This window comes from Poromitra crassiceps (assembly GCF_964638095.1).
Source record: "Poromitra crassiceps genome assembly, chromosome: 21".
Classification (NCBI taxonomy): domain Eukaryota; kingdom Metazoa; phylum Chordata; class Actinopteri; order Beryciformes; family Melamphaidae; genus Poromitra; species Poromitra crassiceps.
Genome location: NC_139638.1, coordinates 18,371,125 through 18,384,360, shown reverse-complemented (window position 1 = coordinate 18,384,360; position 13,236 = coordinate 18,371,125). Strand labels below are relative to the sequence as shown.

General features: G+C 45.5%; 1 protein-coding gene across 2 annotated transcripts in view; it reads right to left on the bottom strand.

Moving 5' to 3' along the window:
• The window catches only part of nnt (nicotinamide nucleotide transhydrogenase), a 143,905-nt gene that overhangs the window by 126,020 nt on the left and 4,649 nt on the right, over nt 1–13,236 (bottom strand). For both annotated transcript variants that reach the window (XM_083657694.1, XM_083657693.1), the window contains exons 3-9: nt 8,902–9,131; nt 7,176–7,393; nt 6,565–6,652; nt 6,357–6,445; nt 5,922–6,109; nt 1,701–1,834; nt 1–98 (exon numbers count right to left, since the gene is read on the bottom strand). The exon at nt 1–98 is cut by the window's left edge and continues 94 nt beyond it. In XM_083657694.1, the coding sequence (XP_083513820.1) occupies nt 1–98; nt 1,701–1,834; nt 5,922–6,109; nt 6,357–6,445; nt 6,565–6,652; nt 7,176–7,393; nt 8,902–9,131 (1,045 nt within the window). The remainder of the gene's footprint in view (nt 99–1,700; nt 1,835–5,921; nt 6,110–6,356; nt 6,446–6,564; nt 6,653–7,175; nt 7,394–8,901; nt 9,132–13,236) is intronic.

Genomic DNA, 13,236 nt, shown 5'->3' with positions numbered 1-13,236 from the left:
ATGGCCCGGATCAACTTGGTGATGTTGTTGGAGTACAAAGTGCTGGACTGGGTCGGCAGACGGCTGGGCAGGTCCGTGTATCCGATGTGGGTCACCCCCTACCACAAATACAACACAATGATGAAGTCATCACAGTCAGGTACCGTCAGCGCTGATGGCTTTGATCTGCTTTGTGAAATTGTTTAGAATACAGACTCATAAATTAATCATCCATCACAGCCTCAAAAGACACAATCAAACATAAACCACAGAAAAGGTAAGATTAATTTATAGATATATAGAAACTGTAAACACACACAGGCTATTTGTGGTGCCTGTAGGAATACACAGACACACTGTAAACCCTATGGGGGGGAAACAAAAAACTATGGACCAGGTATCACAGACAATGAGGAGGGATTGGAGCAGGCATGTCCAAAGTCGGCCCTGGGGCCAATTGTGGCCCGCGGACAGATTTTAAGTGGCCCTCGGCTTGTCCCTCAAAATATACTATATGTGGCCCTCCACTGGCTCCACACAGTATTACTTAATCAAGCAAGTTCAATTTGAATTTTCTCCCTTCACCTAACGATCACTATCATACAGTTTGTACAGGAACCAAGTAGGAACAACACATGCAGAACGCAGAATGTTTTCAGATGGTAAACAAAACACTTAAATTGTATGTGATTTTTTTTTTTTTTTTTTTATAACCCATATGATGTGAGACGCACCTGCCCCTCTGGCATTTTCACATGATCTAATCTGGCCCCCATTCAGAAAACGTTTGGACACCCCTGGATTAGAGGCATAAGTGCACTTTCCTTAGGAATTAATTTGATATCCATTGATGTCTGTTCTGCAATAAAGACCCGCCTGGAAAGCTGCCTTGCTAAAGCAGTGGCAGAGTGGAGGGGAACGGGCTAAAGCAGTGGCAGAGTGGAGGGGAACGGGCTAAAGCAGTGGCAGAGTGGAGGGGAACGGGCTAAAGCAGTGGCAGAGTGGAGGGGAACGGGCTAAAGCAGTGGCAGAGTGGAGGGGAACGGGCTAAAGCAGTGGCAGAGTGGAGGGGAACGGGCTAAAGCAGTGGCAGAGTGGAGGGGAACGGGCTAAAGCAGTGGCAAAGTGGAGGGTAACGGGCCTTGACATGACACTTTTCCCCCTTCATATTCCCATCTGTTGTACATCATTTACAGACCTTGGACTAAATGGTTGCATAAGGTAACGTTATAGACTACATTTTCTGTGTAACCTGTCACACTAATGCTGTAATAATCTAGTACATGTGCAAAGTTGCATTAAAAGACACAAACGCATGATAAAAGTAGCTTTAAAGTGTGGTCGACCCAGAGCCGTGTATATAGAAGAGTCGCGACATCTCCATTCACTCCGATGGACCAGTTCTTTGCTCTCAAGAGTTCCAGGAAGTAAGGTCCTGGATTAAGCAGCACCGTCGAGTTGCAGCAAAATGGACAGTTTGTGTTGTACATTTTTTTTTTTTTTTTAAGAATCAAATTGTACATGATCAGCTTTATCTTAGCATTCAAAAGTAGCGCGATACCCCTTCCTGGCTGTTCATTGGCTGACGCCACTCTCTCTCTAAATTGCTCTGGGTCGACCTACCCGGAAACATTTCCCAACACACTCTTTCCAGAGATGTGTATTTTGGTAAGGGGGTGTGTGCATGCATGTGTACAGTGTGTGTGTGTTTGTGTCCTTACCTGGTGTACTGTCAGCTCCCCAGGTACTGTGGTCTCAAAGTTTCCACCGGCCTCGGCGGCCAAGTCCACCACCACTGACCCATCTTTCATGCTCTCGATCATGGGCTTGGTGATCAGGATGGGCGCCCGCTTACCTGCCATTTTAACACGGAGACACAGACATCAGGGAATTGTGGGTAGGCTGACTGCCAATTCCATGAGACCTCTTATTTCAGCATTAATTTCATGCTCAAATTAAAAGACTAAGGGGTGAGATCTGTCTGAATCAGTGGACTTCTGCCAAGTATAACCTGCTGTAACATCACGTTAGAAATGTAAATACACTTAAAATGTCTCTGGAGTGATCGGATAGCCGGAAAAATCGAGGTGTATGAATAATGAATAATTGAATGAATGAATGAATGAATGAATAATTATTTTATTTGCGTGTCATGCCACATTGTGGCCCATCCCACATGGGATTATATGACACAGTTACACAAAATATATACATTTTCTTTTTCTTATTTTATCTATACATTTCATTCCTCCTCATCAACCAAGCCTTTTCTAAGAAAGTGGCAAATGCAAAAGTTTCAGGTGTAAATGCAACCAAGAGACATTAAAAAGTGATTAAAACTCGGGAGGTGGCGGCAAATGAGCCAAGTGTGAATACTGAATAGACAGCTTTCTCCGAGATATTATGTAATCTAGGATATGGATGAGACTAACAGCTGGAGTACAAATGAAACCAGATGTTTACTATCATTATACAGACAAAGTACTAGGCTACAAGGGAAAGCGCAGGCGGGGGGGGGGATTTATATCTGGCTGCCTGAAACGCATTTTTGATCACAAATGTAAACGTAATGTGGATAAATCACATCTGCGTACAATCTGGATACTAGTCGCATGGAATGGCAGGTGTAAACGGGGTCACAGATGCATGCATGCTGACACGTTTTTAATGGAAACCATATTTAGGACCATTAAGAGCTGTGACTGCATTCCCCAGCCTTTACACAATGTTCCCACAATGCCCTGATATCAGATTCAATTAGTTTTACATGACTTTCCACAACCAATTCAGAGCACTTCCATGATCTAAACAAGTGATGGGAAGCCATGTGCCATAGAGCAGTGGTCCTCAAATGGGGGTCCGGGGACCCCCCAGGGGTCCGTGGCACTTTGCCAGGGGGTCCGCGAAAGGTTTTCAGGAAAATAAAAATAAAAACTTTTTTTGTTGTTGCAAAAGCTTCATAATAGTTCAACAAAAATATTTTATGCTTTAAATCTAAAATGGTTCTATGGATTACATTCTAATCTAACAAACCTATCAATTTAAAAGTCAAGCACGTTACCATGGAAACAATTGAGCTTAGCCCAAAATAACAAATCAGAATGAGGGGGTCCCCGGTATATTTTCTATCTTGTAAGGGGTCCCTGACTGAAAAACATTTGAGAACCTCTGCCATAGAGGGCAGCAGGTTATTTGAGTGATGAGTTCCTCCTCTGAATTTGTGTTCATCAGTGAAATCACCTGGATGCACGATATTAGATATTTTATTTTATTTTTGAGCCAATATCTGATATGTTGATATTTACCAACTCTTTTCGGCTGATTGCTAATGCCAATACAATATATGCATGGGGGCCTAACGTGGGCCAGCGACAGACTGATGGCAGCATTAAGGTATACTTTCTGTGATAACAGAATCACGGACGGAATGGTGGAATTGAGAATTTAAAAAAGCCACGACACAGGTTCCATAGACAAAATTTGCCAGAAAAAAAGAGGAAGAATTTTTTTTAGAATCTTAAAAAGCTTGGCTGCTAGCTAGCGCCACCTGCTGCCCGCCTGTAATACAGGGGTGTTGTGTAGGACCTGGAAAAAAGTCTTCAATTAAAAACATGGCAAAACGAGTGGGCTTTCATGTCTTGAATATGTTCAAATAAAAATAAAGCATTTATTTTAAATCCTAGCTAAATTAATTCGGAGGTCTTAAAAATGCTGTGGTTTCCTTGATGCATTTCCAGTGACAAATAAGAGCCACTCTGACGCAGTTAATATGCCGTTTTTATTTCAGTAGCAAGCAACATTATGTTTTATAATTCACTTTAACTGAAACTGAAAGGTCTTGGCGAACAAGTTTGACGACACTCGCAGACATCCTGTTACATAGTTATCTTTGAGTTGGTTTAGAAGTCCAGTATGCTCTGGAGCAACGCCTTGCTCTCAATGACGTCAGTCAACCACTTCTCCCTGAACCTGGTCTTCCCTGGCGTGTGCACCAACTGGTTGGACTCTACCACGAAGGACACCTCCACCGGTGAAGTCTGGGGTTTGGCCTTGGATATGTCCATGAAGAAGTCGACACAGGCTGTCCCCTTGGGAATTGGCCTCCGCGGGGTGGGGATGCTCCAGCAGGCCCGGTAGCGGTGGGAGGTGTGGTGCTGCTCGTCGTCTGTCTGGAGGAAGTCCAGACTGAAAAGCCAGCTGGGATGCACTTCCCAGCTGCGCAGGTACTCCTGGAGCTGCTGCTTGCCCACGTCCACGGTGAAGTCCTGGCAAGTGACCCAGTTGATGTTGCTCATCTCATCGTCGGGAAGGTTCTCCTCTAGGTTCTCCTCCAACGACTTCATGAGCGCAAGGCGCGCTCTTTCCATCGCGTTGTTCACAACTTCATCCACGGTGTCACTCAGACTGGGTGACGTTCGATCTTCTTCCATTTTGCCCCCTCACACTGTCTCTCTGCTGCCTGAGGAAGCTATCTGAGATCTAGTCAAATATCCTCCTTTCACAACTGTTCAGCAATCACTTGCAGAGATGATGACAAAATCAGTGTAGAGTGTCGACTGAATCGTTTGATTTTGTACAGGGAAGGCTATTTCTTTTTTAAATATCCAGTGTTGTTGTTTTGGGAGGTTGCTATGCCTACCAGGGAAGGGCAGTATGGGTAGAAGGGCGGATGGAGCCCCCTGCTGGCCCTCCTTTCACTTACAGCAGTGATTCTCAACCTCATTCATATATGAAGGAAGGACCCCTAATTTAGGGCGTTTTCAAACATGCCTAGTCCGATTCCTTGTTTCAGACTAGACGCAAGAATGAGACATTGTTTTGTTTTTCAGCTGGTTGGGTTCACTTTCACACCAGCCAAAAAGCAAGCAGAACAGATAGTGCTGCCAACCCTCCCAGACTGACCAGGAGACTCTGACAGTTTCCCAGGATGGAAAATGAAAAATTCCCAGAGATTTTTTGACGGCTGACATTATAAGAATGGGTGTGTGCGTTGGGCAACGTTGCAGCAGACTTCCCACAAAACACTTGCAACTTCTGCCTACAGCCGACTGTAATATGAAACATATGACCGCCTGTCAAGAATAAAGTAATAATAAATAGCCCAATGAAGAGCCTGCAATCTAATCTTATCACAGAAGAAGCTGGCTCCGATGAGAGCATGAGTCCTTACCATTTGTCATAGGAGAGGTAAGTTAGATCACAAAGGCCATGCTCGTAGATCATTCATAAAAATATTTTTTTTAATTTTGTCCATCCTCACAACAGCAGCAGCAGTATTGCTGCGCTGCGAGGCCCCTTCTCTGCTAGATCATGTTGAGCTGCTCATTTGAAAAGTAGCTCGGTTGAAAAGGCATCAATTAACGCTGCTGAATGCTCAACATGCAAGACTTAATTGACGACACAATAGACCGTTTTCACGGGCGCCATTTTGTGTCGAAAAGGCAGAATAAACACAGGTGCAATCAAAACACTAATGAGGGTTTCCAAATTCCAATCATGGAAGTTGGAAACCCTCATTAGTGTTTTGGTTGCACCTGTGTTTACCCTGCCTTTTTGACACAAAATGGTCCCCGTGAAAAGGGTCCATAAAATGTGAAGACACACAATTACACAGCACATCGCCTGCATGAGTTGTATTTAAGAAATAGATTGTATCGCTTATTTTTTATTTTTCTGCATATTTTTTTGTATGTGGATGGATTATTAATTTGCCGTATATGCCCAAATTCACTCACATGCTGTAATGAAATAAAATAGATATAGGGGAATAGGCTACTTCATAATATTCTCATGTGTTGATCAGAGTTGTGATGAAAAGGTTGGGTGGACCACGGCATTCTGACGTTTGGGATGCACTGCTCTATATAGTGTGTGTTTCTGTCTTCATGCTGGTATGTATTGGACACACATCAGGTCATGTGCTTCTGTGCTTCTGTGCATACCAGGGATGAGAGCGGTGCTGATGAGAATGTCCACCTCCAGACACTGTTTGGCAAACAGCTTCATCTCAGCCTCGATGAACTCTGGGGACATCTCCTTGGCGTAGCCTCCCTGGCCCTCTCCAGACTCCTTAAAGTTCAACTCCAGCGGCTCAGCGCCCAGCGACTTAAACTGCTCCAAGGCTGCAGCTCTGCAGAGGTGAGAGGTCAGAAGTGTTTAAACTTAAACTGCTCCAAGGCTGCAGCTCTGGAGAGGTGAGAGGTCAGAGGTGTTTTCTTAGCAGGCCAGTGGGAAAGGTCTCTGACACAATATGCGGACGCATGACACGTGTGACACTAAAAGTCTCCATTCTCTCAGATTTTCAATGCATACATACTGGTAGAAACAGTTTAAAGAGCATATTGCACGTTGATTTATTTTCTTTTGAGAAAACCTACCTGGTATCAAAGCCTCTGACAATGGCTCCCATGGCCCTGGCAGTACCAGCTGCTGCCAGTCCAGCCACCCCACCTCCGATGATCAGCACCTATTGACACACACAGGTTAAAAGTTAACAGCTGACACAGACTCATTCACACTATGGAAACACACACATATGCACACACACACACACACACACACACACACACACACGTACAAACACACCTTTGCAGGTGGCACTTTCCCAGCTGCAGTGATCTGTCCAGTGAAAAAGCGACCGAAGCTGTTGGCTGCCAGCACCACTGACTTGTACCTGAAAAGACAAGAGAGGTTCACAGAGAGAAAACAAGATGTCAACATCGACCGCACGGTGTTGACTTTTTCATGTCAACAACACACACGAAGCAGATATGCTGTTTTTTGCCCGCAGTGACAGCAGAGGTCACTAAAACACTGCGAACGTTGTGCATAAACAGGCAAATATTATCAATGCAATTTTACTTTTATCCTAATCTATCCCATTAATGGGATAGATTTTAATACATGTACGAGTGCAGCTTGGTCTTGCATCTAAATATGATCTGTGTTTACACGGACTATTGACAGCCATGGCAGACATGCCTGCCTGTTAACAAATTAAAACATAGATGGAGATAGGATAGAGATTCTGTTGGGAATCAAGTAAAGGCATTACTTGGCCCCCACTTGCGCGGTCGAGGTACGTTTTGAAATCCCTCCAGGCCTGAACATTTTTCTAGGGGAAACACTGTAGTTTCATGCATTTCTCTGCGTCCCTTCTTCTTATCTATATTCTAAGTGTGCGTGTCTAAACTGACCCTGAGATGTTTGCCATGGAGCTCAGTGCATCAAAGCCCTGGGCGATGGTGACCCTGGGCACTTGGTCCATAGCCAGGACCGTGGCCTTCCTCTGGGAGAGCAGGTCCATCAGCTCAGGGTTCTGAGCCGGGTAGATGAAACTGACCAGCGTGGCCGCTTCCTTCATCAGGTCTGCCTCGTGGGCGCCCAGGGCCGCGTTGAAGATGGGCGCGCGCACCTGCAGGCAAACAGGTCGGTCGGAGATGCGGGGAGAGGAGGAACAAGGAGGAGACATGAGAGGTGGAGAGAATGGGCAAAGTATTGTCCTAACAACTCTAAAACAGCTTGAATGTTTGAATACATCTGTGTGGCATCATTACAAGTGGGAAACAAAAAGAGAAATAAAGAGAGAGATCATTAAAGATAGTGTTAAATAGACCATCAGCCTATCTGCCTATTTAGATCAAAAACTCAGCAGAGGAGTGTGTGAATGTATCTGCAGAAGAGTAATTCAGTTTCACTGCATAATATTGTACAATTTAAAGAAAGTCCAGGAGATATACTGTAGCTACAGTGTAGTAGAGGGTGAATTCACAGTTTCACACTCCTCTCTACAATACAATGCTGCTATCCAATACCAGGAGGTGTTTGACATGGACCTGGGCGTACCACTAGGGATGCACGATATATCGGCGATCATATCGGTATCGGAAGATGTTAGTCATTTTTTAGCATATCGGCATCCGTCCGATGTTGCAATGTTAATATCGGTTATCGGTGTCAGTCAACATTTGCCCATTGAGAGGAAACATTGTGATAAATCTATGATTTATGGGCTTTTCCAAATGTTTTGGAAATACAGAAATGCATTACTTTTTCAAATTCACAATGTTTACATGTGTTTACATACATGTGTGTACATACATGTGTGTACATGTGTGTGCACTATGTACAAAATGTTATTATCATAGAAATGTGTTTTTATACAGATCATATCGACATCGGTAAATACCGGTTATCGGCCATAACAGCAATGTTAATATCGGTTATCGGTATCGGCCAAAGTTTTCACATCGTTGCATCCCTACGGACCACTCATCTGTTCCAGAGCCTGCGTGTCAGAGATGCCAGGACATATTTCAAACCATTCATTGTTGCCCTAACCTGAGAATAGCAGTGGTCCTCCCACTTGTCTTGTTCATTCATGTTTCTCTCCCTCTCTGCCCTGCCTTGAGCCGTCCACGTACCTGCCTTCAGTTCAGCAGCGTGTCCAGCATGTCTTGGACAGCTTTCATAGTTCCTCTAGACTGTCTGGGATCATTGTTTGTCCTTTACTTCACTCCAGGTCTCATTTCCTCTGCCATGTCAGATGCCAAGACCTCTTTTAAAATGTGGATTCATTGTTCCAACAGCCCCACCCAACAGACCAGCCTAACATCTGTTCCCACAGAGTTCATGTTCCTCCCAGCAGCTCTCTTCACCTGCTGCTACTCTCCCTGCTTTACCCAGCACATCAGAGCGAGGACACCCAGTACGTCTAGACCAGGGATTCCCAAGACTTTTCCGTCCAAGTACCACTACTACTACGTACCAAACCACATTTCCCAGGGAGCACTTCCACTGCGTATACCTCCATTCCTGCCATTATTACCCCTCGTTACCTCCTTCCCTACCACAGCCAGCCCATCAGACTCATCGGACATTTTGCAATCGCTGCAACACGTCTAACGTGGTTAGGGTCTTTACCTTCACCAGCACATCGGACGCCAACACATCTTTGGCCTCTTTGATGGTGGCTCCGGCCTGGGTGTAGTGCTCGTCTGGGAACTTGGAGGGCTCTCCGGCTCCAGACTCCACCACCACGTTGAAGCCCTGTTTGATGAGCGCCTGCACGCCGGCTGGAGACAGCGCCACCCGGCGTTCATTCTGGAAAATCTCCTTCGGAACGCCGACTGTGATTTGTTTGTAGGGAACACCTAGAAAGGTTTAAAAAAAAGAGATGAGGTGAGACAAGTGACAGTCGTTTCATCTATTTATTAATTCTGTCACGCTTTACGGCAATAGACTGATTGAGGTGAAGATAATGGGCCGTTGTTTTTTGCCTTTTTTTATTAGGCAAATAAAAAAGGGCGGCTTTAGCTCAGGAGGTAGAGCGGGTCGGCCAATGACGCAAGGGTTGGCGGTTCGATCCCCGCTCCCTCCCAGCTGCTGTCGTTGTGTCCTTGGGCAAGACACTTAACCCTCCTTGCTCCCGATGGTGTGTAGGCACCCTGCGTGGCAGCCTGCCGCCATCGGTGTATGAATGGGTGAATGTAGACTACCTACTGATTGTAAAGCGCTTTGGATAAAAGCGCTATATAAATGCAGGCCATTTACCAGGCCATTTATTAGGTTTATTTGTTTGTTCATGAAGGACAGGCTTGTCCAAAGTCCAGCCCGGGTCCAATTGCGGCCCGTTGCCCTATTTTAAGTGGCCCTCGGCTTGTCTCTCCAAATATGTGGCCCTCCACACAGTACTAGTTAATCAAGCAAGTTCACTTCATATTTTTCCATTTACTTAATGATGACAGCACTATCATACAGTTTCTAAACAAGCACCAAGTAGGAACAACACAGGCAGAACTAATGTTTTCAGATGGTAAACAAAATCCTTAGAATACTATTGTTTGTGTTTGTTTGTTTTTTATAACCCATATGATCCGAGAAGCAGCTGGCCGCCCCCCCGGTATTTTCACATTCTCTAATCTGGCCCCCATTCAAAAAGGTTTGGACACCCCGGCTGTAAGAGCTGTTTTCACAGGTGGCAACTGTTACATGACTGGTAAATGGCTCAAAGACGTCCAGTTGCTGTCACTCCAGATTCAGGTTTAGGGTAAAGCCTGGTTACAAAAGGAAAAAGGAGGCCACGCCCACACACCTGCAGCTCAGTGACAAATATCCTTTGTATGGATTGACTTGTACTTCTGCATATGACACTAAAAGTTATAGAACACATTTAGGAGCATCATCAAATTGAGAAGTTTTTGGTTATTTATTTGTTTTGGGTAAATGTATTGTTATATAATAAAAAAAATTGATTAATCGACTAATCGAAAAAATAATCGTTCGATTAATCGATAAGAAAATAATCGTTTGGGACAGCCCTTCAACCACTATTCTACAGGATATAACAGCATGAGAACACACATTTCAAATATTAGGGTATGAGAAGAGAGAGAGTGAGTGAGTGAGTGAGTGAGTGAGTGAGTGTGTGTGTGTGTGCGCACGTGCGTGCGTGCGTGTGTGTGTGTGTGTGTGCGTGCGTGCGTGCGTGTGCGTGCGTGTGTGTCTCAAACAAACACCTCTGATAATGATGAAAGCTTGACCCACAATCAGATATTGAGTTAATTCATTCACGGCGTCGTAACAATCATCCATTCACATTCAACAGCTTTATGAGTGGAAAAGCAGGAGATAAGAGATAAGCTTTCATGATCAAAATCACAAGAGCACAGAAGACCTATGAGAGTTATCATTTGTGTCATAAACTAATAAACTAGTGTCAATGAAGTCCGTTTTCTCCTGACTGCATGCATTGTTTTACCAGCAACAACACAGTAGCACTGACATCACATGAAGAAAAGGACATGACTATAAACAAACACTTACGACAAAACAAACAAATAAGACTATTAAGATGAATGAATGAATGAATGAATGATAATAATAATGTGGAAACATTATGTGTGCTGCTGAGGTTTTGGGAGAAAAGAGCAAAAGGTCTTCTGACTTATGTCCGTTATTTATTGGTAGGTAGTCGTTCCAGCAGGGGACCCCAAACCCCTCTTTCCCTGCCCACATTAGCCAGCTCGGACTGGGGGATCCCCAGGCCAGCGTGGAGATATCATCTCTCCACGCTCGTCCTGCCCCGTGGTCTCCTCCCAGCTGGACGTGCCTGGAACACCTGCCCTATAGGAGGCGACCAGGTGGCATCCTTTTTTACCAGATGCCCCAACCACCTCAACTGACTCCTTTATAGTTTCACGTTTCAAGTCTCATTTATTATTTATTTCTACGTGATGGAGCAGTGGCTCTACTAAGATTAAACACAGTTCATCAGACTGTCTCTCAGCGCACGCTCCAATCCCACAGAGGATGTTCTTATTTTCCTCTTCTTGCTTTGTGTCAGATCAAATATAAGAGAACAATATGAAATCTTTCATGCATGAGGCCCGTTATGAGGACGGCACCAGTAGAAGTACAGAACCAGCGCCCAACAGAACCTGACCGAGTCAGCTACAAGTGACCCAGATTGGAAGCACTAGGCACACAGGCCTATAGAGAAGATAATCATATTTTATTGAGACTCTCCAAGCCTGTGCACTTCCAGGGCTGTTAGCCTAGCTCCTGATGTACTGACAGATAGGTTATAGGGCTGTTAGCCTAGCTCCTGATGTACTGACAGATAGGCTATAGGGCTGTTAGCCTAGCCTAGCTCCTGATGTACTGACAGATAGGCTATAGGGCTGTTAGCCTAGCTCCTGATGTACTGACAGATAGGCTATAGGGCTGTTAGCCTAGCCTAGCTCCTGATGTACTGACAGATAGGTTATAGGGCTGTTAGCCTAGCTCCTGATGTACTGACAGATAGGCTATAGGGCTGTTAGCCTAGCCTAGCTCCTGATGCACTGACAGATAGGCTATAGGGCTGTTAGCCTAGCCTAGCTCCTGATGCACTGACAGATAGGCTATAGGGCTGTTAGCCTAGCCTAGCTCCTGATGCACTGACAGATAGGCTATAGGGCTGTTAGCCTAGCTCCTGATGCACTGACAGATAGGCTATAGGGCTGTTAGCCTAGCCTAGCTCCTGCTGCACTGACAGATAGGCTATAGGGCTGTTAGCCTAGCCTAGCTCCTGATGCACTGACAGATAGGCTATAGGGCTGTTAGCCTAGCCTAGCTCCTGATGCACTGACAGATAGGCTATAGGGCTGTTAGCCTAGCTCCTGATGTACTGACAGATAGGCTATAGGGCTGTTAGCCTAGCTCCTGATGCACTGACAGATAGGCTATAGGGCTGTTAGCCTAGCTCCTGATGCACTGACAGATAGGCTATAGGGCTGTTAGCCTAGCTCCTGATGTACTGACAGATAGGCTATAGGGCTGTTAGCCTAGCTCCTGATGTACTGACAGACAGGCTATAGGGCTGTTAGCCTAGCTCCTGATGTACTGACAGATAGGCTATAGGGCTGTTAGCCTAGCAGCTCCTGATGTACTGACAGATAGGCTATAGGGCTGTTAGCCTAGCTCCTGATGCACTGACAGATAGGCTATAGGGCTGTTAGCCTAGCTCCTGATGCACTGACAGATAGGCTATAGGGCTGTTAGCCTAGCTCCTGATGCACTGACAGATAGGCTATAGGGCTGTTAGCCTAGCTCCTGATGCACTGACAGATAGGCTATAGGGCTGTTAGCCTAGCTCCTGATGCACTGACAGATAGGCTATAGGGCTGTTAGCCTAGCTCCTGATGCACTGACAGATAGGCTATAGGGCTGTTAGCCTAGCTCCTGATGCACTGACAGATAGGCTATAGGGCTGTTAGCCTAGCCTAGCTCCTGATGCACTGACAGATAGGCTATAGGGCTGTTAGCCTAGCTCCTGATGCACTGACAGATAGGCTATAGGGCTGTTAGCCTAGCTCCTGATGCACTGACAGATAGGCTATAGGGCTGTTCGCCTAGCTCCTGATGTACTGACAGATAGACTATAGGGCTGTTAGCCTAGCAGCTTCTGATGTACTGACAGATAGGCTATAGGGCTGTTAGCCTAGCTCCGGATGCACTGACAGATAGGCTATAGGGCTGTTAGCCTAGCTCCTGATGCACTGACAGATAGGCTATAGGGCTGTTAGCCTAGCTCCTGATGCACTGACAGATAGGCTATAGGGCTGTTAGCCTAGCTCCTGATGCACTGACAGATAGGCTATAGGGCTGTTAGCCTAGCTCCTGATGCACTGACAGATAGACTATAGGGCTGTTAGCCTAGCAGCTTCTGATGCACTGACAGATAGGCTATAGGGCTGTTAGCCTAGCTCCTGATGC